Raw genomic sequence first — 23,893 nt, 5'->3', positions numbered from 1 at the left:
ACCTACGGCACACACAACTCACAGGAAGTGGGCTGTGTGTTAGACCTCTTTGATGGCTTTCAGACACCTCTATATTCTATCGCTCTGGGGACTCTGCTGGTGGGGCATTCTGATTGAAATAAAATCTCTGTTGGAACCCTCTTTTTGTAAAAAGTCTTATTAGTCCACAAAAACATTACCACAGTGATGAAAAAGTAGCTGCTTTTTCTCAGATCACTGCCCCACTGCTGTGAAGACCTTGGTAGCACAATTACGTGGGCTATAAATGTCAGCAGCACTGCCATGTTGTGAGGCATCTCAGCAGATCTCAGGAGGAAAGTAAGATCATTGTGAGTCAGTATTTGGCTGCTGTGAAGCTGCTTAGAAACATCTCAATAGTCATCTGCTTTGGGAAGTGTAATGGGTGATTCAGTAACCCAGGCAGCACTCTCCGACCTGAACCACTTCAGAACCAGAATGTGGGACCTACTGGCTGAGATGCAAAACTAAGGCCTGTTGAATCCTCTTAAAGATTCTTCTACCAGCTGTTAAGAACAAGAGCTTTTAGCTCCAAGGAGTTTGTGCTTCTGCTTGCAGCTCTAATAACACAGGACAGCCTGGGTTCCTCCAGATAGCACTGGATGTATCCTTTTTAGCCAACAGCCCTGTTCTGTAACAGCATGAGTGCAGGACATGTGATTTCTGTATCACTCTGTAAGTTGTCTTAGGGGAAAGAGTCATACCTGCTACTATACCACAAAATGATTACAGGAGAGAAACATTTATTTGCAATGAAGTCTCCCTCTCGTGATATGATCTCGTACCACATAGTGTTCATGGGGCTTGCTCCATCCCTGACGGGCGCCTTGAGAAGCAGCTATAGCAATACAAACTACAACCACCATTCATATGACTCAAAATGGTGTAAAATCTCTGTGTCTGTCATTTACATTACCCACAATAGCATAAATTATAGTCTGTTTGGCAGGAATCTCATGTTCTCGGTTGCTTCCCAAAATGTGTATCCAAGACGAAAGAGTGGAAGTTTCTCTGCAGTTCAGCACTCAGTATTGCATCTTCAGTTCCCAGTTACGCAGCAGCAAATCAGCTAGCACCGAAGGTGGAAGGAAGGCTAAACCAAGGAAGACGGCTTTATGAAATGGGGTGCCAGACCCAACCGGGGTACATAAATGGGGTGCAAAACCAGGCCAGGACTGCTACACAACGTTAGCTATTGCAGGCTGGCGAATATTGCCAGCCTATATGTAGAAATCTTCTATGTATAGATCCCTAACCCAGGGAAGAGGGAAAGCCTGCCAGCCCCAGGCGTGTGTCTGCTCCCTGCCCTCCCGCTGCGGGCAGCCCGCGGGGCTCCGCACGGCAGAGCCGGCGCCGCGGCGGGGGCACGGATGCCACTCTCCCCGGGGGCTCCGCCAACGGCTCCCGGGAGCCAGGAATGGGGAGAGAGATCGGGGACAGGCTGGGAGGCGGTGGGATGGGAGAGAGGAGGAAAGCGGGAGGGGAGGGAAGGGGGTAACGGGAGGAGAAGGGGAGGGGACAGCCAGGAGAGGCGGGAGGGGGAAGCTGGTGGAGATTATAAAGCCGTGGAGGCGGGCGAGCGAAGCTGGGGCGAGCCGGGAGTGCGAGGATGGGGCGGAGGGCGTGAGCGGGGCCGGGGGGGGAGCCGTGCCCGGCGCTGCGATGCTGCCCGGGAGGCGGCAGCGGCAGTGGCAGTGAGCGGGGAGCCGCCATGGGCTGCGGGGGCAGCAGGGCCGATGCCATCGAGCCCCGCTACTACGAGAGCTGGACGCGGGAGACCGAGTCCACCTGGCTGACCAACACCGACTCCGAGAGCCCGCCGCAGGAGGGCGGCAGCGCCGGGGCCGGCGGCGGGGAGCCGGGCCCCCCGCGCCCCGGTGAGTGGGGGCCCCGCCGCGGGTGGGCCCCGCCGCGGGTGGGCACCGGGGCCGCCCGGCAGCGGGCCGGCGGGGAAGGGGCGCGGCTCTAATATGCATACATATATATACACACACAGTGTATGTAGGTGTGTATGTCCACCTGTCTGTCCGCTTTACCTGCTTTTCGGAGATCGTCTTTTTCTACCCCAACCAGGAAACGCAGACGCCGAAATCCGCGCTTAAAACCACGGCGGGTTGGCCAGGGCAGCACGGCGCCCTCGGAGCTTCTGCCGGTCCCTCCGGCCCCGCAGCTCCCGGCCAGCGCCCCGAGACCGGCCACCCTCCCGCTGGGCTCGCCTTGAAACCAGCTGGGTCGGTACCCAGAGACCTCCTCACCGAAAGGAAGAGAACTGGGTCTTCGAGGCTCTTGCTGTGGAATACGTGGCTTTTTTTTTTCTTTTTTTTTTTTTTTTTTGCAAAACAAGTCGGTTAGGGAATAGGTTTGAAATAAGGAAGAGGTAGTGATAGGCCAGCAGCCTTCCACGCTACCTCAAATTAGGATGATACACAGAAAACTGATGAGATGGTGGGCTGCACAGGAGCTGACCTACAAGTTTGTATTTCCCAGTTCTTGTCAGCATGTGGCACATTCTTAGTTGTGCACTTGTGGTATTACAGTAGGGACAGGGATGGGAAAGGGAATGAGGAGCTCTGATCTGATGTGGGATTTAAAATGTTTTCTGAATTATTATGTATTGCAGCAGTGTCTAGAAATCTCAGTTTAGGTCCAGAAATTCATTGTGCTAGATGTTGTACAAACACATGGAAATTCTTTCCTGTGAGGGTGGTGAGACACTGGAGCAGGTTGCCCAGAGAAGCTGTGGATGCCCCCTCGCTGGAAGTGTTCAAGGCCAGGTTGGATGGGGCTTTGAGCAACCTGGTCTAGTGGAAGATGTCCCTGCCCGTGGCAGGGGAGTTGGAACTAGATGATCTTTAAGGTCCTTTCCAACCCAAACCATTCTATGATTCTTTGATTCTATGGTCGCTGCTCCAGATAGATTGTAATTTGCATATAAAGCAGTAAATGCCTATGGGCAGCTTCAGAGGAAAAGAAGTAGCTTCACAGACTTTTATAGCAAGCAGGAAGGAATCATGGAAGTGCAGGAGTGAAAATTCACGAAGGTGGGCACCACAGGCCAACTGGAATAGGGAGATGATGACTCTGTGCTGACTGAAATATGACAGGGAGGGAGAAGTCATAAAGGGTCTATGTTGTACTCCTGAAGGCTAAAGAAAGACTTCAGAGTAATCACATGTGAAATTACGAGAATTTGAAGGTGAGTGGGAATATGAAATGCTGTATTAAACAGGATTATATAAGGAATTTAAAGAGGTTCAAGATGATACTGGCCAGGAAACTTGAATGACAGGTGACAGTCTTGTCTCCAGCAATGAAGGCTAAACACAGCAAGTGTTACCTCTTATGGCTTAGCATTACCTTAGCCATATTAGCCATATTTACTTTGAGGTGGTGCCTAAATGTCATAAAGAGAAGCCAGATAGTCCAAGATTTGGTATTGAATAGGAGGATAAAGAGGTAGATCAGTCAGTATTCTTCCCAGAAACATGTGATAATTGAATTTGTGTTCACAGATGAGAATACTGGAGATAAGGGGAAGAGGACAGCACTCGGGTCCAATAGAGACTGATTAGGGTAAGAGAAACCCTTTACAAGAAAACCTTGCAGAAGAGATTAGAGAGGAAGGGAATGAGGAGAGGACAGACTAGGAAGAACAAAGAAAGGACTAGTAGGACTTCAAGAAGGGTGAGATTCACCCTTCAACACAGCCATGGTGGCAGCAGCTTAAGGAACCTGAGGAACGCACACTGGTCCCAATTGGTGCCTTGAAAGTCATTAAGTACTTTGCTGGGAGCTGTTGCAGGGTAAGGCTTGAGGTAGGAAAGGAAAAGAATAAGGAGAGGTACTCGAGGGACTAGAAACAGCATATCCAGTGAATTTACAGATGAAAGGGAGAGGAAGCAGCAATTGGAGGGGCAAGTGAGATCAAGTATAGGTTTAAGACATGAAGAGGAAAACATGCCTTTATTGTGAGAACTGAAAACTACCTAAGAGTGAGAGACAAAAGGGGAGAGTAAGGGAAGGGATAAGAGCGGGATGGGGGAGATGACTAGATGGGATGTGACATTGGCATAAGTGGAGGTAGGAAACTTCTGTAACTGGGACATAGAAAGGGAGGAGGCAGCCAGGGAAACGGAGACCAGCCAAAGGCGGCTGGGGAGAAGAGGATGAAGTTATTCTTTGTCTTTTTTTTGCTTGGAATAAATTGGTGAAATTCTGTGAAGGGAGAGAAGTGGAGGCAGGATGAAGGAAAGATTTCAGGAAAAAAGCCAAAAGCAGTAAAAGGTGGCTGTGATTGTCAACATGTTTCAATTAAGTGGAAAAAACACCACCAGACACTGGACATCAAAATGGAAAGAGGGGTAAATCACTCAGGGATGAAAGAACGTATGGTATACAGGATCAGCAAGTGTATCAATGAAGAAAGGGTTAGTAACTACCATACATTAATCTTAGTAATCTCATCCCACCCCAAAATTTCATTATATCCTTCTGTTTTAGTCAGCCAGCATATTTAGTTTTCTGTGTCTGCTCTCATTGGAACTACATGTAGTTTGTATCTTTACTAAAGTGTTTTGAAAGCTAAAATATTATTAAATTAAAAAGGAAGTCATGAGGGTTTTTTAATTTTCCCTTTGCTTTTCCTTTCTTCCTATTTCAACTGATCCTTTCTTAAATATTTGTTCACTTCCCTACTTGATTATTTACTCCATGTTAATAAAGTGTTTTGCAATCTCCCTATTTTTTACAGGAAGACATATAGGACAATATCAGTTGTTATAATGTAGCTAAAATAAGGCAGCCAACTTTTCTTAGGTTCACAACAAGTCACTAACAGGCATGAATGTAGGTGGTAGCAGCTTGTTGCAGTACGCTGCTGAGGCTTTGACAATGATGAACAGGGTAAATTGATACAGCTGAAGAGGGGTGGAAAAGTAATAACTAACTTTGTGAAGAACTGCACGTGGTGAAATTGAGAGACCTCTTCTAGAAGATAAGGGTACATACTGTTCATAGGGCGAGTGGCTTCCAGGAGGGAGGAAATAAGGAAAGACTCACAGTGAGCCCGTACGATAGACCAGTTTCTCTTGAGAACGTCCATTGCTATGCAAGTGAAGAACTTTTCACAGGGTTCAGCTACTGTGTAGGCTATAGCTAGGGAAAATAATAGACTGCATTTCTCCTTAGTAACCGTTCCTTGATCCTTGCAATCCCTCTGCACAAATTGCCTTCTCTTCAGAGGGTCTGATTCACCTAACTGGAAGTGTTAGCACAAGTAATGACTTTCTGGGGAAGTAAGAACCTGCAGGAGCAGGTGAGTCCTCAGGGCAGTCACCGTGGGTTACAAGCAAACAGCAGGGAAAAGGTTGAATTAACAAAAACTGCACAAAAACTGTCAAGTCTTTTGGAACACATTTGCATAGCCTGTTGTGTTACATTGGGATAACTTGCTGGTGTATATCTATGTGTAGGCTAGTAACTTAAGATGCACAATTTCCTACCAGAAACCAGTACTGTAAAAGTGCTTTATAAACCCGTTCAACATCAGCTGTAACAAAAACTGTTTTGTTTATTTGTTTTAAAGCAGTCTTTAAGTCATCTTATTTCTATTTCTTTCCATTTTTCACTGGCTAAGTTAGTGCTGTATTCAATTATTTTTTCTTTATTATACTTGAAAGTGCCTCAGTGGGTAAAGCAGCATGTTGCCTTGTGGTTAGAGAGACCTTACAATCATAATTTAGCTCATGGGCTGCAAACTCCTTAGGACAGGATCTGTTCTACTGTTTTCCAACAGTGACCAGCACAGTAAGACCCCAGTCTTGGCTGGAGATTGTTACTGAAATGCAAATAAAAATAATTATTTTTTAAAGGATGTAGCAACCAAGTAAAAAAATAATTATCTTGCATCAGAACTGAAAAGCTGCATGTTGGTTGCCTAAGGACTCATTTGTTCAGTGCCTCAACTAATAAAACATTTGTTTATTTTTTGTCATTACTCGACCCACAGTATCAGCTAAGGCTTTAAAAACAAAAAGACAATTGTTTTTCATTCTTTGTATTTGGCACTATTTCTATAGCAAAGTCTTTTCTCCTGAAGCATATTAAAGAAAAACATTATCCACATTTCACACAGGCTCACCTGATGCACCTGGGAGAAAAAATTGCTCATGGTAACAGCAAACGTACCTGCAGTCAGTGATCTGCCAGGAATGAAATCTGCAATTTAGGATCAGTTCATCCCCTAGGGAAGACATTCACAAAATAGCTGTGAAATGGGAATAGAATCGAGTCGTAAAATAAATAAATAAAATCAGAAGAATGCAGGAGAAGTTTTATCAGTATCTGGCAATCTGGCCAGCTAACAGTTTACCTTATGTAGTTGCCTTTAATGTAGTTGTACCTTCATGAATAATTCTTGTCTTAAATGACCAGCTTATGCTGCTGCTCTGCTGTTTTGTGATCACTGACAACTGTTGGAAGCTTTATAGACCCAGTTCATCTTTGCAGTTAGCCTCTGGTTGAGACTCAGCATGCAGAATCCGGGGTTTCAGAGGTAACCTTTCATAGAGAAGTTTTTGAAAATTGCTTTTCCATCCTTTACAGTAGGAGAGGCTTGAGGCAGCCGCAGCTGAAGAGCAGGGCTGCGTGAACACCAGTTGCCATAACAGCAGGGACTGGTGCTGGCTTGGACCACAGCTGCAGTCATCTGCCCTTTCATTTACCAGGTATACATCAAGTTAAAAGCTTAACAGAAGTGAATAAGCAAGCGTCAGGTTGTAAACAAAGAACTTATTTTGTGCAGCAGATGGTTTCTTGTAAATCAGACTGCAGAGCAGTATTTAATAAAAAAATCTATTTTAGGTTAAGAGCCAAAGAGGGATCACTTTTGCTAGTGCGTAATATGGGTATATCAGTAACTCTTTGTGCTCTTATGCCCGTTTACTACTGTTCTTTTATTAACAGGTTGGTTCAAGATCTGGTATATTTAAGAAACAATTATAGCAGTGATTCTGAAGTGAACTTTTCAGGAGATAACCTTATTACAGTTTTACAGTAGAAGTGAATAAACACAGCCTTTTCCTGGACTGTAGACGTATTACAGTAACTCCCTATTCCACCTTAGTCCAGATGTTGGATATAATGATATGGTATTTGCTAAAGGATTCCATTTTAATATTGCTTCTGGATTTTAATTATATGATCTCTGCTGTTTCAGTTGTCACTAGCCTCAATATGGAAGGTGGTACTGAGGAAACCTTTCTAAATGACACAAAAAGGGGAAGAAAATTTAAAATAGCATGTGGGATGTTTCACTGAGTAGGGAGAGAAAGCTTTTGGATCTAATTTTTACCTTCTAGCTTTCAGAGAGCAGCCTTCTTATGTGTCTGCTCAACTTTGTGCACCAACTTTTTGTGTGTTAACATTTATATGGATGGGTAACAGACTTCTTGTATATGTAAAGTGCCTCTGTAGAGTGGGTTTGTGCAGGTGCTTCCATCTGCACAAGAAGAAGACTGGGTTCAAAGCTCTCTGAAAATCATTTCTTACAAGCATGATTTGGTAGGGTGATTCTTCAAAGTGTTTCTTTCTGAACGGCACCTAGTTTTGTGTCATCCCTCTGTAACTGTGGAAGACCAAATAAATAGCAAACCTTGCTGTCAGTATGGCAAGTATGTACTCAGTACCAAACATGGAGGTAAGCCAAAGCAATGGGAAAGCCGAGGCACCCTGCAGCTTCAGAGGAGTTAACCATTCCCATGTGCTTTAGGGACTTCTAGTCAAACTTTTCACAGCACATTGGCAGGAGAGGGCTGGGGAGTGCTGCAGGATAGAAGGGGAATAACACAAATGCACTGCCCAGCTGTATGCCTCCCTCAGAAATGGAAAAATAACCATTTTTGCCAGTAAAAAATGATGTTTTTCCATCAGTCTATGGATCAGAGAATGATAAAGAACCTTAGATAGCAATAGAGGAAAATAATAGAATTAAATGGATAATCTCTGTAATAAATAATGGTTGCCAACCCACTGACCTGAAACTACTCAACATTGCCATTCTTCATTCAGTCAAAGATTCCAATATTGGCTTAGACCAGTATTTACTCCACCACAAGACAGCATTTAAATTTTTTGGATTTTGGAAAAGTTAGACTCAGCTGATAAACACAGCTTTTTGTAATAACCATATTTTTCAGCCCAACCATTGCTGTTATTTCTTCCAATCCATACATATTTGCTGTCATTTGATAGTTTAATACTGTCTTAATTTCACATAGGTACAGATGTCATTTAAGAACAAAAGCTGAAATACAGATTGGAAACAACAAAATATTTCAACATACTGCCAGAGAACTTCGGCATTTTCATTTTATGTCCCTGAGTCATGCCACCCCTCCCCACCCCCCAAAACTAAACATCTCCTTATTTTTAAGCATGGAAAATGTCCTATTGGTACTGAGATCACCTGTGCTTAAATTTTTGCTAAATTATGAGAGTAGGATTGTTACGAAGGCAGATGTTGTTTGAGATAACGTATAGGGAATGTAAGTAATTCGGATGGGACTGTTGCTTCTGTTTTGCATTATAGCCATTATAGCCATTCTGTGCAATTATATGTTTTGTGGGTGTTACATGTATTTTGTTCTGTTGTTTCAATAAAAAATGTTACTGATACTTTTTGGCTCATCAGAACATACTAAGCAACCTCCCTCCACCACCTCTAAAAATATTTTTAAATGAGTACTTTATTAATAAATATCAACTGCCATATAAAAAGGAGGAGTCCGACCAAGCAAAATTTTATTAAAAGTATCAGAGGCAATTGATAGATAAGAAAATGTCTTCTATTATGAGCCTTCAGCTTGCTAATTTGTGAGATGTATTAGACAATTGCTGCAAAAACTTCGATCTCGTTTAATGGCAGGTGGTTAGTGTCGTTCAGGTACGGCACGAAGCCTCCTGAAAGGTCCTGGTGTCTCAGGTGGGAGCAGCAGCCCTGTGCTCCTGTGGCAGGAGGGGAGGGCAGGGGCTGGGCAGGGCTCTCCAGCTGCCTGCTCCTTCCTCTGCAGCCTCTTAATTGCTTTTAGGATTCTCTCAAAGCACAGGGGGGAAGAAAAAATTAAATATGCTATGGTAACTTTTCCACGAGGGTCTTAGTCTCTGATTAATTCCCATTTAGCTAACGGCCAACAGGCTTGCTAGATCCCTCCTGCAGTCTAAAGCAGACCTCCTAGGTTTGATCGCCCACAGCTTCCCCGAGAACAGCCATTTACCCGCAGATAAAGTAAATTCGCTAGAAATGCGATGTGCGTGAACCCTTGAATTACATGAAAGGCTTTCCTAGCTGTCACAGTACCAGAAAGGAGAAAGGGTGTTGAGCATCAGTAGAGATGATTTGCAGGAGAGACGGTTTGGAACCTTCTCTGTGGGTAATTTTCCAGCGGATAAAAAGTCCTTCTTGCAGCATTGAAATCTTTCATGAGAAAAATTTTTTTACTTCTGAGAGGCAAAGGGCTGTCATTAACCATGGGAAGAGCTGTTGCTCTCTGCCTCTGCAGCGGGTGAGGAGGAGGGATGGTGAGAGAGGGAGAGTGTCTGAAAGGGTTTGAGCAGGACACCTGAGTGGTGGTTTAATGACAGGTCCTGCAGGATGCTCAGAAGGAAAGTGCTCTGCAAAATCCTTCTTCTTGTGGAAAAAGCTATCCTTTTTTTTTTTTCCCTTTATATCCTGATTCAGGACATTTAAAAATTCTTTTTTTCTTTTCCTCAAGAATGAATTTGCACTTCCTGGCCAGTTCTAATCCTGTATTTTCCAGTTTAGGAATGCAGAGTTCAAAATGAACACTTAAAAATGGAATTAGCTTTAAATGGAGACTCCTCTCAATCCCAAAGTAGAGACGTAATGTATTTCACACGGGAAGTACAGTTCAGAGTGCAGTTTACCTCATTGCCTGTTGATTAAAATTTCCAAAATTTCCACATTGAGCACATATTGCAGTAATCCAGCATTTAAGTGACAGAAATCTGTTTTTTTCTGTACCTGTAGTCAGGTATAGAAATATATTTCTTAATAGAAACAGAACTGATATTGCTAATCCCACTTTTTTTCTCAGGTATTCCTGCAGTTTAAAAATGAAATAAATTGATTTCAGTTAAAAAAATCTGAGATTCAAAGTTGAGTTTTATCTTGAACTGAAATACTGTAATAGTTAAGACTCAGAAACAGAAAGATCGAAGCCATGAGTTTATTTGAAGCTTTTTTGTTTGACTCGCATAAAGCGATTTTCTAGATTATGCGGATAATATTTCCAAAGCTGTGTGATGGTGTGCATTTTTCGTCAGTGGCCTTGCATGAAAAAAGTAGCTTGGTCCTTTACTGTATGCAAATAAATAATGCGTTCCTATCCCAATTTTATTATCTGATGAGTACATGCATAATTACTTCCCTAGAGTGTCACACTGCCTTTTCTCTTCTGCTTAGGAAAAATACAGATTAAAAGTAAAACAGGCAAATGGGGAAGCGACGTTTTACCAATTAGCATGGGCAGCTCTAGGCTGCGAGGCAGGGTTTTCTATTTTAAGGTTTTCCTGAATTCACCAAGACCCTCCAGACTGTTTCTGCATTGCTGTTTGCTTGACTGAGCCTTAAATTTTAAGCAGCTGATGAAAAAGAAGTAATGTTGAGCCTCTCATTCCTCCTGGAAGATCATGGATTCAGGCTAGCCTGTTCAGGTGGATGCTAGCTACTGAGGAGCGCAATAATCAGCCAACCCTCTACTGATTGACTGATTTTTATTTTTTTCCTCGGTTTCCTAGCAATGCATATGGTCATGGTTCTGTTTCTGTACGTTTCATCTGGATATTGTCCTCTCCTTGTTTCCTCTCACATTGCAATTGTCACTCTTGTAACCTGCTAGTATTTCCCAGGTGGGCCATCATAATTTGAAATGAAAATATACCAACATGCAAAGATTTAGCATTTGCCTGTACCTGGGAAATTAGGCATGTAAGGAATATCAAAGTTTGCAGCTTTAATGCTGCCCTTTTTGTATTCTACTTGTCTGCCAGAATCCTTGAATAGTCCCTAGTAGAAATCTTCATATTATAGTAATGTCTGATCAGACTTTCAGAGCTATTTATCGTATGCTTATTTATGCATGTGCGTGTTGAATTCTAGTTTTAAAATCTTTTTGAAACTCATTTTATCTAACAAAGAGGAGCCTCTTGCCTCATTTCAAAACAGCAATGGTAAAAGAAGTTTTGAAAAACAGAAATTTGTAGGACGCTTGTTTGTTTTATGCTCAGAAGTGAAGTGGCAGGAAATTGGAAAATACGCAAACCTGCCCACCAAAACTGTCACAAGATGTAGTGCTTGGTCTCCCAGTTTTGCCAGGACTCCAATGTGCATAAAGTCATTTAAAAGCATTAAATATATTCATCACGAGCCAGTTCTTTTTGTACTGAATTTGACATTTAATGCCATAATCTTCCAAAAGAACATAATTCCATAAGACTCCTGAATGTGACAAAACCATGGCTGGATCAGGATCTAAGCCTGATTTGCCTTCTGCCGTTAGCTATTATCTGAGCCCTGTTGTCTTGCGTAAACATAGAATTTCTTCTTATTTATCACCTGCTTCCCTTAGCACTGAAAGTAAAGCAGATGGTACCATCTAAACGGAGAATGAAGAGGCTGTTGGTGCTCTAGGGCGAGCTGAGTTCACATGAGCATCCCCTGGAAGTTGTGAGGAAGGCACGCAGCTCCCCACGGCTTCCCTGCGCCTGTCGTATGCGAGCTGCACGCCGGGGCATGGCTTAGCCCTGCCTGGTTCAAGTCAGCTTTGGAGGGACCTGCCATGCGTGGAGGGCTTCACGTAAGGAGAACAGGTCTCCTTCCCCTGCCTTGTCCCCAGCCCGTGGGGGAAGAACGTCTGTGGCAGCTCTAAAAAGAGAGGCTGCAGAATTTCAGTGGCTGATACAGAACATATAGAAGATGCAAGTACATTTGTTTTGTTTTACTTTGCTTCCCTACCTAAAATTCATATTGAATTAGAGTTCAGATAAATAATTCTGGATTCTCTGAATGTCTGGGCAGTAAATTTATTGCATTGGTGCATTTGCTTGATTCAATAAGTACAAAACATTTTTTCTGATGACATTTTCCTGCTGCAGCAGATCCTCCCTCTGCAGATCTTCTGGATCTTTCATCCTGCCTTACAAACCCACTCTCTGCTATGTCTGAAAGTTTCTAAACTCTTCCTTGTTAGGAAAAAAAGCTATTGCCATTTTTCTGAGCATCTGGCCTCATCCCTGAGGCTTCTGCGCTGGAGGAAATGACTTAAACTTGACTTTTGTCACAACCTCCACTCCATTCATCTTTGATAGGATCCATGCTGTCTTTTATTTCTGCAGCAGAAGCACATACCAGCACTCAGGCCTGCAGATACATCATTTTCCCAAAGGTGAATGGTTTCAAAACAGTAAAACAGGTACAGAAAACAGGTATTTCAGTGCTCTCTATACTTATTATCACTCTGTGACATTAAAAGCAAGAAAGTGATGGTAACAAATACATATTTCCTCTGGAAGCAATTCCATGTTGTGGTAACACTGTTCATTTGTCTTTACTGTGAGTTTTCTCAGAGTCCATTTTTACAATCCGGTATCTTATTACGCAGGCATTTTCTAAAGCAGCATCTTATGCATTATTCATGAGATAAAAGCCAAGATAAATAAAAAAGGGTGTTGCTGAACCAGAAAATTGAACCTTACTGGTTTGTTCATAGTCAATTCCAAAGATATAAATTTAGCATACTCATCAACAACCACCCACTTTAAACAAATACAGGCTTGTTATTCAACAGCAGAGCATGTGACGGCACAGGGTCCACAGCACTGGGTCAGATCTATAGCATATTTGGGTCAGAATGCATCTCCTCTTTTGGCCACTATCTATCTGCTGCTTTAAAATGAAGTAGGAGAATATTGTGGCAAGCACACATGGAATAATTTTCTCCACAAAGGTCTGATCCTTTTGGCTAAGATTAACTTAGCCCCTGTACTACGAGGCTTCATACCCCTCCCGAATTTCTTGCCAGCGTTAGCTATTGCAGCATTGCGGATTTTTGTTAGTCACAGAAATTTTCAGTTCAGTTTTGGATCTTATGAAGATATTGCTCTTTCGATGAGGTCTGTACAAAGAGATCCAGGCAGACCTACCTTCATGCCACCTGTGGTTTGAGAAGTTTCCTGTAGTCCTGATAATTAAGGGCTACTCCTGAATGTCACCACCTGGTGTCTTCTCCCATTCTTGATCATCAGCAAATATATATTAGCTTTCTAATAATAGATAAGGTCTAGCAAAACAGCTGTGAGGAAGTAGTATCTTTATCTTTTGTCATGCACAAAACTGACACCCCTAATTCTCTTCCCCCTGCCTCTCTCTCTGCCAGCTGTCGATCCGTGACACTATTTTGCTTTTTACTCCAGTTTTAATTTCACAATCTGAGTTAATTATGTCATTTTCTCCCTCTTCACATCGTCTTTATTTCCATACTAAAATCTGATTAGGAGGAGTTAAATCTTAAGAGTGAAAATTTCCTCTCATCTTTATGAGACACTCTTGTAAAGGATCATTTGAATTCTTAGGTGCAACCAGGCTGTATGAAGAAGTATGGCAGCATCTATAAATTGTTTATCCTTGGTTTTGTTATCACTAGTGTTGTCATTATGTAATAGAAGAAATCAGAAATACATGTCTAAAATTTCCATTCTGTGTTTTACATTTTCTTTGACTTCTCTGTGATTAACATTCTATACTAAAATGATTCTTTTAAAATCTTTCTTAGATGGCTCCCTCCCCATTTAAATGTTTTTTAAGGAGTCATAAAATATGATTTAAACATGCTTTATTTTGAACGGACATAAGCTTGCAAATCTGTGAGCAACTTTTCAGAACACAATTTTAAGTATATATCTCCTAAATCACAAAATACCTGAGGGATGCTTCTGTCTGGGAATTTCTGAAAACTTATTCAAAATTTTTAAATTATTAGGATTGTAGACAAAAGAACACATGCTAGCACATATTAAGAAGTCTCATAGAACATGGTGGGAGATGGGACTTGGTGACTCTTGCTCTTAGAGAAGCGATGTACAGCCTGCCAGGAAGATAAGAGAGGCAGAGAGGGAGATGCTGAGAGAGAGAACTTAGGGCAAGAGTATGTTACAGCCAGCAGAGAAGAACAAGCATCACGGATGGGTTTCTCTGAATGCATGGGTGCATTGGCATCAGATTTCCAAGCAGCATTTAGGAACTGAAATATGCCTTTGTAATTCTGTTATGAAGAAAACTTCTGTTCTTTGCAAAATAGTTGTGTCCTACCTGTGATTAATACATAACTTAATAGTCTGAAACACAAAGAATCATGATGATAGTAATTATGGTTGATTAATAAAGACACTTTTAAAGCAGGGATAGAATTAAAGTAACAGAAGTATTGATGTGTTCAGTCTTCCTTCTGAAAACTAATTTTGATGTTTGCTTGGACACACTGAATGTTTCATTACATTTGCAGCAGAGAGAGTAGGAGGTTATCCCAGAAAGACTGGAAAAACTTGGTGTCCAAGTCCAATCCAGTCCAAATACTGGCAGTCTGAATATTCAATGTTAGGATAAACTATTAATTATGAGTAGCAGCAGTTCTTGGAGAGTTAATTTTATCAATACTGTTTATGTAAGCTACTTAAAAATACCAGTGCCTTTACATTTGTGTTAGTAGTGACAATTGTCATGTTTTATTCTCCTTGTCCTCTTCTAGGAGTTGGTATTACCTTTAATATGCCTGTTGTTCTCCACATAGGATATGTATTTCAGACAGATTTGTCCTGTCTTGCTGGTCTTCACACTTATATTGAGATGCCTCTGATCTTAGCTTTCTGTTCATTACATATTGATATAATTGTAAAACTGTTCTTAAATGCCCTTCTTTTAAATTGGGGAACAGCTAAAACATACCCAGATATCCTAGGGACTGATTTTTACTTTTGATTTGTAAAATTCAATAACTACAGTTGATTTTTGTCCATATACAAATATTCCAAAACTTCTGTATTTTGGGAATTTTGAAAAAAGTGCAGTAATTTAATGCCAGTATTTTAGGGGGAAAAAATTGGGGCCAATTTGCTTTCTCAAAATCTATTCAAATTTTGAATTTGAAAACACACAAAACAAAAGATTATTTGGACTGCCATCACTTGGTCAAATTCATCAGATCCCTTAGTGAAAGAGATTTCAGAAATGAAGTTTCTTTGTATTGGTTATTTGTAATCAATCAGTCACATCACATTGTACTCTGGGTCAGCAACTTCTTTAGAAGTCCCTGGGACACTGTTTTTCCTGTAACACAGCAGGAATCCTTAGTGAATCCCAGGTAAATGGGTGAAACAAATGCATGTCCCCCGACGCAGGGGTAGTTGGCAGCAATGTGAATATACCTCTGGAGGATTTAGATAGCTCAGCAAGGCAACTCAGTGAGAAGAACAAGTGTAGCTGGATGAGTGGGGTTTGGTTTGGTTTTGGTTTACTGGAGAGCGCACCAACCTCAGCTGCTTCATGCTGCTTGTTTTGATTCCTGTGATACCTCCCAAGTTGTGCCAGTCCCACTGCTTGCGTCACTGGGTGATGAATAAAGTCTAGGGATTGATTTCCGTTTAGAATACACACCGCCCCCCCCTTTTTTTTTCCTGGTGCTACTGAGAAAAGCATTTGTCAAACTGCAGCCTAAAGGATTTCTGTTGGACTGGTAAGAAATGCAAGAGTTGGCTTGCCTGTGCAGCCTAGCAAGCCAGTGAAAAGGAAGACGACAGTAAGCATTGCCATGGGAGAACAAATTCTTTTAAGCACGTTTCTTGCTGGAACGATAGACTTTGATTTGTGAGCAATGGGGCTGCTGCTTGGGTATTCTCCGTGCATCCATTAAGAGAGAACTCATGTGTGTTCTTTATAGATAGACCTGATTACAGGCAATGAAATACCTGCCTCTTGTCATCCATTCCTCCCCATGATGGGAACAGCCTGGCAGTCCCCCAAGCCCTGACTACCCTTCCTGAGGGAAAGGTCACCATCACATTGGTGGGGTTTGATGATCACCCAGGAACTCAGGTTTTTGGGAATGGAGCCATAAGAGTATTCTAGGCTTGCCAGTTCATTTAAAAATAAAATGCATGGATTTGACAGAGCATTGTGATGGGATCTGCTGTTTTCCCTGGCCTCGGGAGGCCCACAGACTTTTGGCAGGGTTTGTCCTGGCAGAGAACATGAGAATGAAAACAACATTATTGAACCGTTTTGTTTAAATTTCTACTGAAGCTCTACAGTGAAAGTCCGAGGAGGTAATTTACCAAACCCATGCTGTGAGGATGATATAAATGTCTCGAAAGTTAGTTTGGTTTAAACGACACTGAGGCAAGACCCTGAGCGTTACCACTCTCCTAGCTTGCAAATTCTAGATTGTACAGAAGAAGAAAGTTAACTTTTCCATTTTTGTTTACTGTGGCAAACCTCAAACAGCAATGCAAAAATGTTTGCTATTTAAAAAGCAAATGTGTTCCTAATCTTTTCTTTAACATCATCTCTGTTTCACAAACAGCATTTTGTGTCATATGTCTAGTCTATAAAATAGGTGTTACTTTACAAATTGCCAACAAATCTTGTGCTCTTACTTCCACTGCTCAGGCATTCTCACTGTAATTTCTGCTCAGTGCTCATGCATAAAGAACAAGTCATTGAAGCCTTTAAACTGTTGCCCATTCTCTAAATCATCTGTTTGCCAATGAAAAAGAAATCTAAAAGTTTCTTAACTTCAGTATAGCAAACATTTCAGAATAAAATAAAAAAGCTTTTTGCACTGCTAGGTTACCCTAGTATTGGTGACCACCAGATCACCCGTATAAAAATATAGTGTAAGTGACAGTGGAAGGCTCAGATGCCTATATCTGCTTCATTTCTGACAAGCATTGCAAAAAATGTCTCACCCCTGCAATGCAGGATGCAACAAGGATGCTCAGGCTGCAAACTAACAGAAGACAAAAAAATGAACCAAATATACCATTTTCAGGACTGAGATTTTCCATCATCCTCCAGAAATGGGTTGATGTAAGAAAAATTGTTCTGTGAGAGACCAAACGATGCAACACAATCTGATACATGAACAACTGTGCTTGAACAAAGTGGCTTTTCAGCTGACAGCTACTTCTCCAGACAACTTACTCAGAGGCCAGATGGCCAAAGGGACACATGGTGGAAAGTAATTTAGTAGGATGACTCCAGAGAAGGAAAAACTCATAATTTGTATATGTTTGAAATATCCAAGATGCAATTAATGGAATTAGTATGTAATGCCTAGAGCATTTTGCCTGTTTGAAGCTGTGCTCAAGCATGTTCTCACAGCTCCACTGCAAGGTGAAGCAGTGGACTACGGCGTGACCTGACTCACACATGGCTAATTGCCTCTCCATCTCCCTTCCCGACAATTGATTTTGTCTATGATATCAGTCTGTGCCACTTACTGTTCTGCACCGAGTCATTTCTCTGCATCTCATCTTGCACTGTGGAGTAGCAGGAAGAGATAAGACCTATAACACAAGTAGGTATGGACTTTCGGGAAATGCAGGAGAGGTGAGGTTTACTCTTGTCTTATGGGAAGTTGCTGTAGATTTAGATGGGAGAATGACATTAGTTTTTGTATCTAGCAGAAAAGGCAGGTTCCAAAGACTGAATTCTTTTTTAGTTTTTAAAAATAAACCATAATGTAGTATTTTCAAGTTCCAAATCAAGTGTTTTTGTATCACAAAGTAGATGATTTAGCACTACTCGTAGTGACCACCACTACAAGTTGAACTGTTTTAGGAAAACTCTATCACCATCTTCTGACTGCTCAGGGAAATGCAGTGACTAGTTCGTATTTAGACTTCTTGAGTTTTGCACAGCTTTAGATATTTTCAATATCAAGGCTTTGAATATTGGTTGAAGCTTTATTGATTTCAGTCATTGCCTTTGCCAGCTACTACTAAGGTTGCTTTCTACTCATAAAGCAGCTTTTCTTCCAGACTTCTGGGAAAGAATTCAGGACTTTGCTTCCTTTTTAATACCCTTAATACTGTGCCTGAATTCCCACCTCATTCATGGCAGAAGGTTTTGATGACACAATGCACACTTCAAGTAGCAATGAATTGTCATTGATTTTCCTCATATTTATTTTTGCCTTAGTATCTGTGATTCCTTGCTTCTTCCTCCTGTTCTGATACCTGCATTGCCAGTCAGTAAATCTGGGGTTTTTTTTCTATTTTAACATAAAGCTTGTCATAAATGAGCTTTGCCAAAAATAAAATTGAGAGATACAGCCATGCATCCCCCTTGCTCTTTGTATTTGGATTTGAGACCCAGTGTTGCAGACAGATGTTTAGTGCTCTGCAATCACCATAAATGACAACTGATTTTTGTTAATGTAATAAGATAAGAAAATTCTTTTAGGCTGGCTGATATCACAGAATCACAGAATGTTAGGGATTGGAAGGGACCTCGAAAGATCATCTAGTCCAATCCCCCTGCCGGAGCAGGATTACCTAGACCATATCACACAGGAACGCGTCCAGGTGGGTTTTGAATGTCTCCAGAGAAGGAGACTCCACAGCCTCTCTGGGCAGCCTGTTCCAGTGTTCAGTCACCCTCACCGTAAAGAAGTTTTTCCTCATATTTATGTGGAACCTCCTGTGTTCCAGCTTGCACCCATTGCCCCTTGTCCTGTCAATGGATGTCACTGAGAAGAGCCTGGCTCCATCCTCATGACACTTGCCCTTTACATATTTGTAAACATTAATGAGGTCACCCCTCAGTCTCCTCTTCTCCAAGCTAAAGAGACCCAGCTCCCTCAGCCTCTCCTCATAAGGGAGATGTTCCACTCCCTTAATCATCTTCGTTGCTCTGCGCTGGACTCTCTCTACCAGTTCCCTGTCCTTCTTGAAGTGAGGGGCCCAGAACTGGACACAATATTCCAGATGCGGCCTCACCAGGGCAGAGTAGAGGGGGAGGAGAACCTCTCTTGACCTGCTAACCACACCCCTTCTCATACACCCCAGGATGCCATTGGCCGCCTTGGCCACAAGGGCACACTGCTGGCTCATGGTCATCCTGCTGTCCACTAGGACCCCCAGGTCCCTTTCCCCTACGCTGCTCTCCAACAGGTCTGCCCCCAACTTGTACTGGTACATGGGGTTGTTCTTGCCCAGATGCAGGACTCTACACTTGCCCTTGTTATATTTCATTAAGTTTCTCCCCGCCCAACTCTCCAGCCTGTCTAGGTCTCTCTGAATGGCTGCGCAGCCTTCCAGTGCGTCAGCCACTCCTCCCAGTTTTGTGTCATCAGCGAACTTGCTGACAGCGCACTCTATTCCCTCATATTGTACAACACGTGATGGGACATATCATATTGTACAACACGTCTTATCCACACAGCTACAGCAGAAAGCAAATTAATCATTTATTTGATTACTGATAGTTGAAACAGTATGAAATATATTTTTCCTGAATTTCTTTTCTGAACTTCTGATTAAAAAAAATGTTCAAGGCCATAAATAGAGCAATGTCTCCATCCATATCAGTCTCATCTGTCATGCTTGCATCTAACCCCTTAATTTACCAGAACTGAAACTGATTTAAGGAAGCCTCTCTGGGTCCTTAGTTAAACCCTCAGTTGTGCAAGCAGCTGTGTGTGTGGAGAAGCCAATGGAGAACTGCAGGTGACCAAAAGGCTGCTGATATGCTGCACACATCAACCAGTTTTCCACGTTTTCTGAGCCAGTGTTTCAAAGAGCAGTGGACTACAGGAGAAAGGCCAAATAACGGGAAGTGTGAGGACAAAGGTGACAAAAGGAGGTAGACTGCTCTCACTGTGGTACCGTACAACACCTTCCATCACTTGTGCTATCACAAAAAAGTGGAGAAATAAAGGGAAGCCAGAGTTGCAGTTACAAACTGCTCCTCAGTATTAATTGCCCAATTTCATGTGTCCCTACTAGGTGTTCTGGAGGATGGAAAATCAGCTCAGGCAGGTGTAACTGCAGCATCAGCCACGGCTGGAACTCTGAACACTGAGAAGAGGAACAGCGGTGGTCCTCAGTGCGCGAACCCCATGGTCCATGGGACGGGAGCTACAACGCAGAGACAGAACGGCTTCAAAGCAGCAGAGGTAAGAGTATAATTATATTTCCTGATGCTCAGCACTAGCTTCAACCAGGTTAAACTTATTTTTGTGACAATCTTCCTCGCTGCAGTCAAACTGTATTTAATGCTTTGGGATAAGAGAAAATGGCGGCACCACAGCCACGGCATGATTGAGCCTAGCACCTCTGACGACATCTCATGCCTGAATGGCCACAAAATTGATGTTTTATTCGGCAATTGGAGTAACGCACACACTTGTTACAGCAAAAAAACCCCTGCTTGTTTTTTCCAGTTGAGTCCAGCTGTGGCATGTATTGTGCAAACTGTTTAGATTAATTATCTGAAAGGGAATGTGTTTTTTCCTTAATTGCTGCTTTGCTTAAATGATGTGCACTGAGCGAACCCTAGTTCATTCAAGGCTGGATGTGAACCTTGAAAAAGTCAATGGGAGTCTTTTCACTAACTTCACTAGACTTTGGATCAGACTCTACCCGCTCCTCCTCCTCACCTATGTTGTAGAAAGATCATTCAGTGTAACAATATGTATGAAAACCCAAGGCTTTATGGCTAGACCAAAGCCCAAACTTCTCCTCTCCTGGCTGCCTACCTGTCTGTCTCTCACAGGTTTTCACCTGCTGCTATGTCTGTGTAGCAGCTGCTGAGCTGCTGCAGATTAAAGTAATCCAAAAACTACAGTTGGTTTACTGGTTTCTCAGATGGGAAGACCTCTCAGCATGGTGTGTGGTGGAATCGCTGCACCCACCCCATGAAAAGCTGTCCCCTGTTGGGAATCACATCCTTGGGAGGCAAATTTAAACCCAGGGTGTTTATGAAAACCCCACAGCAAATGAAAAAGGGAATTTGGATTGAACTTCACCTTGCATTTGCTAGCAAACACCACATTGGTACGTGTGTGTTTATTTTATACCCTCACTGTATTACCTTCTGCACTTCTGTAGTACAGAAATGTTCCCCGGTGGCATGGATCCTGCTGTATCTTCCCATGTGATATTGCAGCTCCAAACATATAGGGGCACATTCTACATCAGCAAGATATCTAGAGCCATGGGTTTGCTGTAAATGAAAAACATAAATGCCTGTCATAGCATCAGCCCACAGAGAAAAAAGAATTTGTCAGGTTGGATATGGTTGAACAGAACTAACATAATTATTAATCCAATTTGAAAGAGACTTGGCCACTCTCAAGAATTATAGTGTATACCAAACACACTGTTGGAGAAAATTGTTTGTCTAATTTTGTAAGTGATTGAAAAATTACTTCTGTATTTAGACTTAGTAGGAAGTATGGGCAAATTCCCACAACATATTAATAACGCGAGTGTTGACAGTAAAGGGACTACTCAGTGAAGTGTGGATTCCTGACCTGGGGCCCTATGGCTTTGAATATACCCTCCCACCTTTTTTTAGCTAAGACACATTCAGAAATATATATCTGTACTGTTGCAACCCAGTGCAAAGAATGTTTCTGATAAGTAGGACATTTACATTATTCTACGCATCTAATGCAGGTGTCTGAGAAAGGAATGTAATTTGTCTAAACTTCTTATAGTCAAAAAAGAAATGTATTTTCCTACAGTGAAAGTGTAGTATCTAAGTTAGGGTCCAGGTCTGGTTTGCCATTCTGAATCTCTTGTTTCTGCACTGATTGTTTAGGGAAGCGTAAGATGAGCAGGTTTCCAATTTGGACACCTAAAGTTTAGATGCCTAGAGCAGAGAATGTGATTTCCCCCTGCCCCAACTCAAAATGTGCCTATTTTATTCATCTGAATAGTCACATTGACTACAGTTTTTCTTTTACTTCTACATGCTGTAGAATACAATGCAATGCAACACCCGGTGCTCTGGGGAAATTTGGGTTCTGCCATCAGCCTGTGAGGTAGCAGGGGGTAAATTGCTTTACCTGTTTCTCATTTTCTCAGGCATCAAGCTCTAAAGCATCCTACTGCCTTGCCTCTACTATCAGTTACGTGACAGGGTACAATTTGTGGTGTCAAAAGGGAAAAGGTTTGACACGGGTTGCATTTGGGAAATCTTAGTATCCTCTCATGAGGGTAAAATATGCTGACGATGAAAGGAGTCCTAATACCAGGGAAGGCAATATAATGGTCAAGCACCCCAAAAGCAAAGGTAGTATCCAGATTATGTCACTGACTGACAATAACCTGGTTAGATTTTCATGATATATGTGGTCTTTGGAGAGTCCTTGTGTGAACAGGAGCATCGGGGTGGGTAGATAGAAAAGGAGCAGGTGTACTCAGGCTGCAGAAATGAGAAGTAATACACCCCAGCAAATGAGATTCCCAGTTTTTGCCCTCAGATAAATATGTCCCTTCCACTCATGTCAGTGGACGTTTACCAGACTTTATTTCACCTGGCATGATTACCATGTAAATGATACCTAATTTACCTGGCATTCTTTACATTTACAAATTGTCCCATGAAACACTGGAAATGCAATAATCAAACCCACCTAAGTCAGCTCTGTGTCTCTACCAGCCTGGTTCTGAGTGTCCTTTGCTAGACCTATCCAGGTTACCACGCAGTATAGTGCGTTGCTTATGGCAACAAGCAGGCAGACTAGGAGATGGAGAAGGATAAATCTAAATTTGTATGCCTCAGACAGACTGACTTTTTTGAATATTTGAAAATAATCTAGTGAAGCTCTGACAGGTATATATTGTACTTGGGTCTTATATGTAGGCAGAAGTGTTATTTTGAAACTAAATTTTCGCTTAAGAAACACAAATTAAAGTAGAGAAAATTCTGTCTCAGGCTAGTCTCACTCAACTCCCAGTGACATCAAAAGGAACCTCTAATTTCCACTGCTGGACTGAAACCGGATTTATTTGCTCCGCTTCTAGAATACACACATGCAGAGGTGATGATGGCCAAGAGGGTTGATCCAAAGTCTACTGACGTCCACAGCCTTTATAGCTGTTATAAAAGCTTGCATCCATGCCGAATGAGAAAGTTGCTCCACATCACAGTACTGTGGGAAGAATGCTGGAGGCATTCTGTTTATTAACTAGAAATGTTTTGATAAATTAGGAGGTACTTGCCAATGACTCTTTGTGCTGTCAGCGTGGCACTCACTGTACTGTTTAAAACTTTCGCAGAGTAAATGGGACACACAGAAAACATCCACAAAAGAAGTCACTATTAATGTTACAAAAAGCATCAGACAAAGCGACAGAAGGAAAACAAAGAATTGTGTCAATTAACGAAGCAAAGCGCAAGTGAGGATGGACCTAACAATGCTTTGCTGCACTTTAAATGTCATCAGTCGCTGAAGATATGAAGATCTCCAGATGTTCCATGTTGAATCCAGCAGGCAGCCGCTGCTGAGTGCCTTCAGAAGCAGGTCTTGTAGAAACCAGCTGCAGACACTGTAGGATGTTCAGATTCATTTGTCTAAAGCCGTGGCACTGCGCAGACATACGCCAAAATTAATGTAATTTGATTTTTACTAAGTCCTATATTATCTCCTTGTGTATGTCCTGTTCTGCATTGCTGTTAGGATGGGGCTGAATGATAAGAGGTACAGTTCACTCTAATTTAAAACAGGAAATGAACAAATGAATCTGCATTTTTAGTCATAAGGGATTTCAAGTGTGTACGTTCAAACTCACAGAG

General features: G+C 42.1%; 1 protein-coding gene across 1 annotated transcript; it reads left to right on the top strand.

Annotated features, from left to right (window-relative positions):
• Positions 1-1,729: 1,729 nt before the first annotated feature.
• BAALC (BAALC binder of MAP3K1 and KLF4) lies at positions 1,730-23,481 on the top strand. The gene is made up of 3 exons (XM_068397155.1): positions 1,730-1,895; positions 20,095-20,264; positions 23,377-23,481. Exons 1-3 carry the CDS (start codon positions 1,730-1,732, stop codon positions 23,479-23,481), a joined length of 441 nt encoding a protein of 146 aa, XP_068253256.1.
• The last annotated feature ends 412 nt before the right edge of the window (positions 23,482-23,893 follow it).

Source organism: Nyctibius grandis, chromosome 3 (genome assembly GCF_013368605.1).
Source record: "Nyctibius grandis isolate bNycGra1 chromosome 3, bNycGra1.pri, whole genome shotgun sequence".
NCBI classification, from domain to species: domain Eukaryota; kingdom Metazoa; phylum Chordata; class Aves; order Nyctibiiformes; family Nyctibiidae; genus Nyctibius; species Nyctibius grandis.
This window is presented reverse-complemented; position numbering and strand designations above follow the sequence as displayed.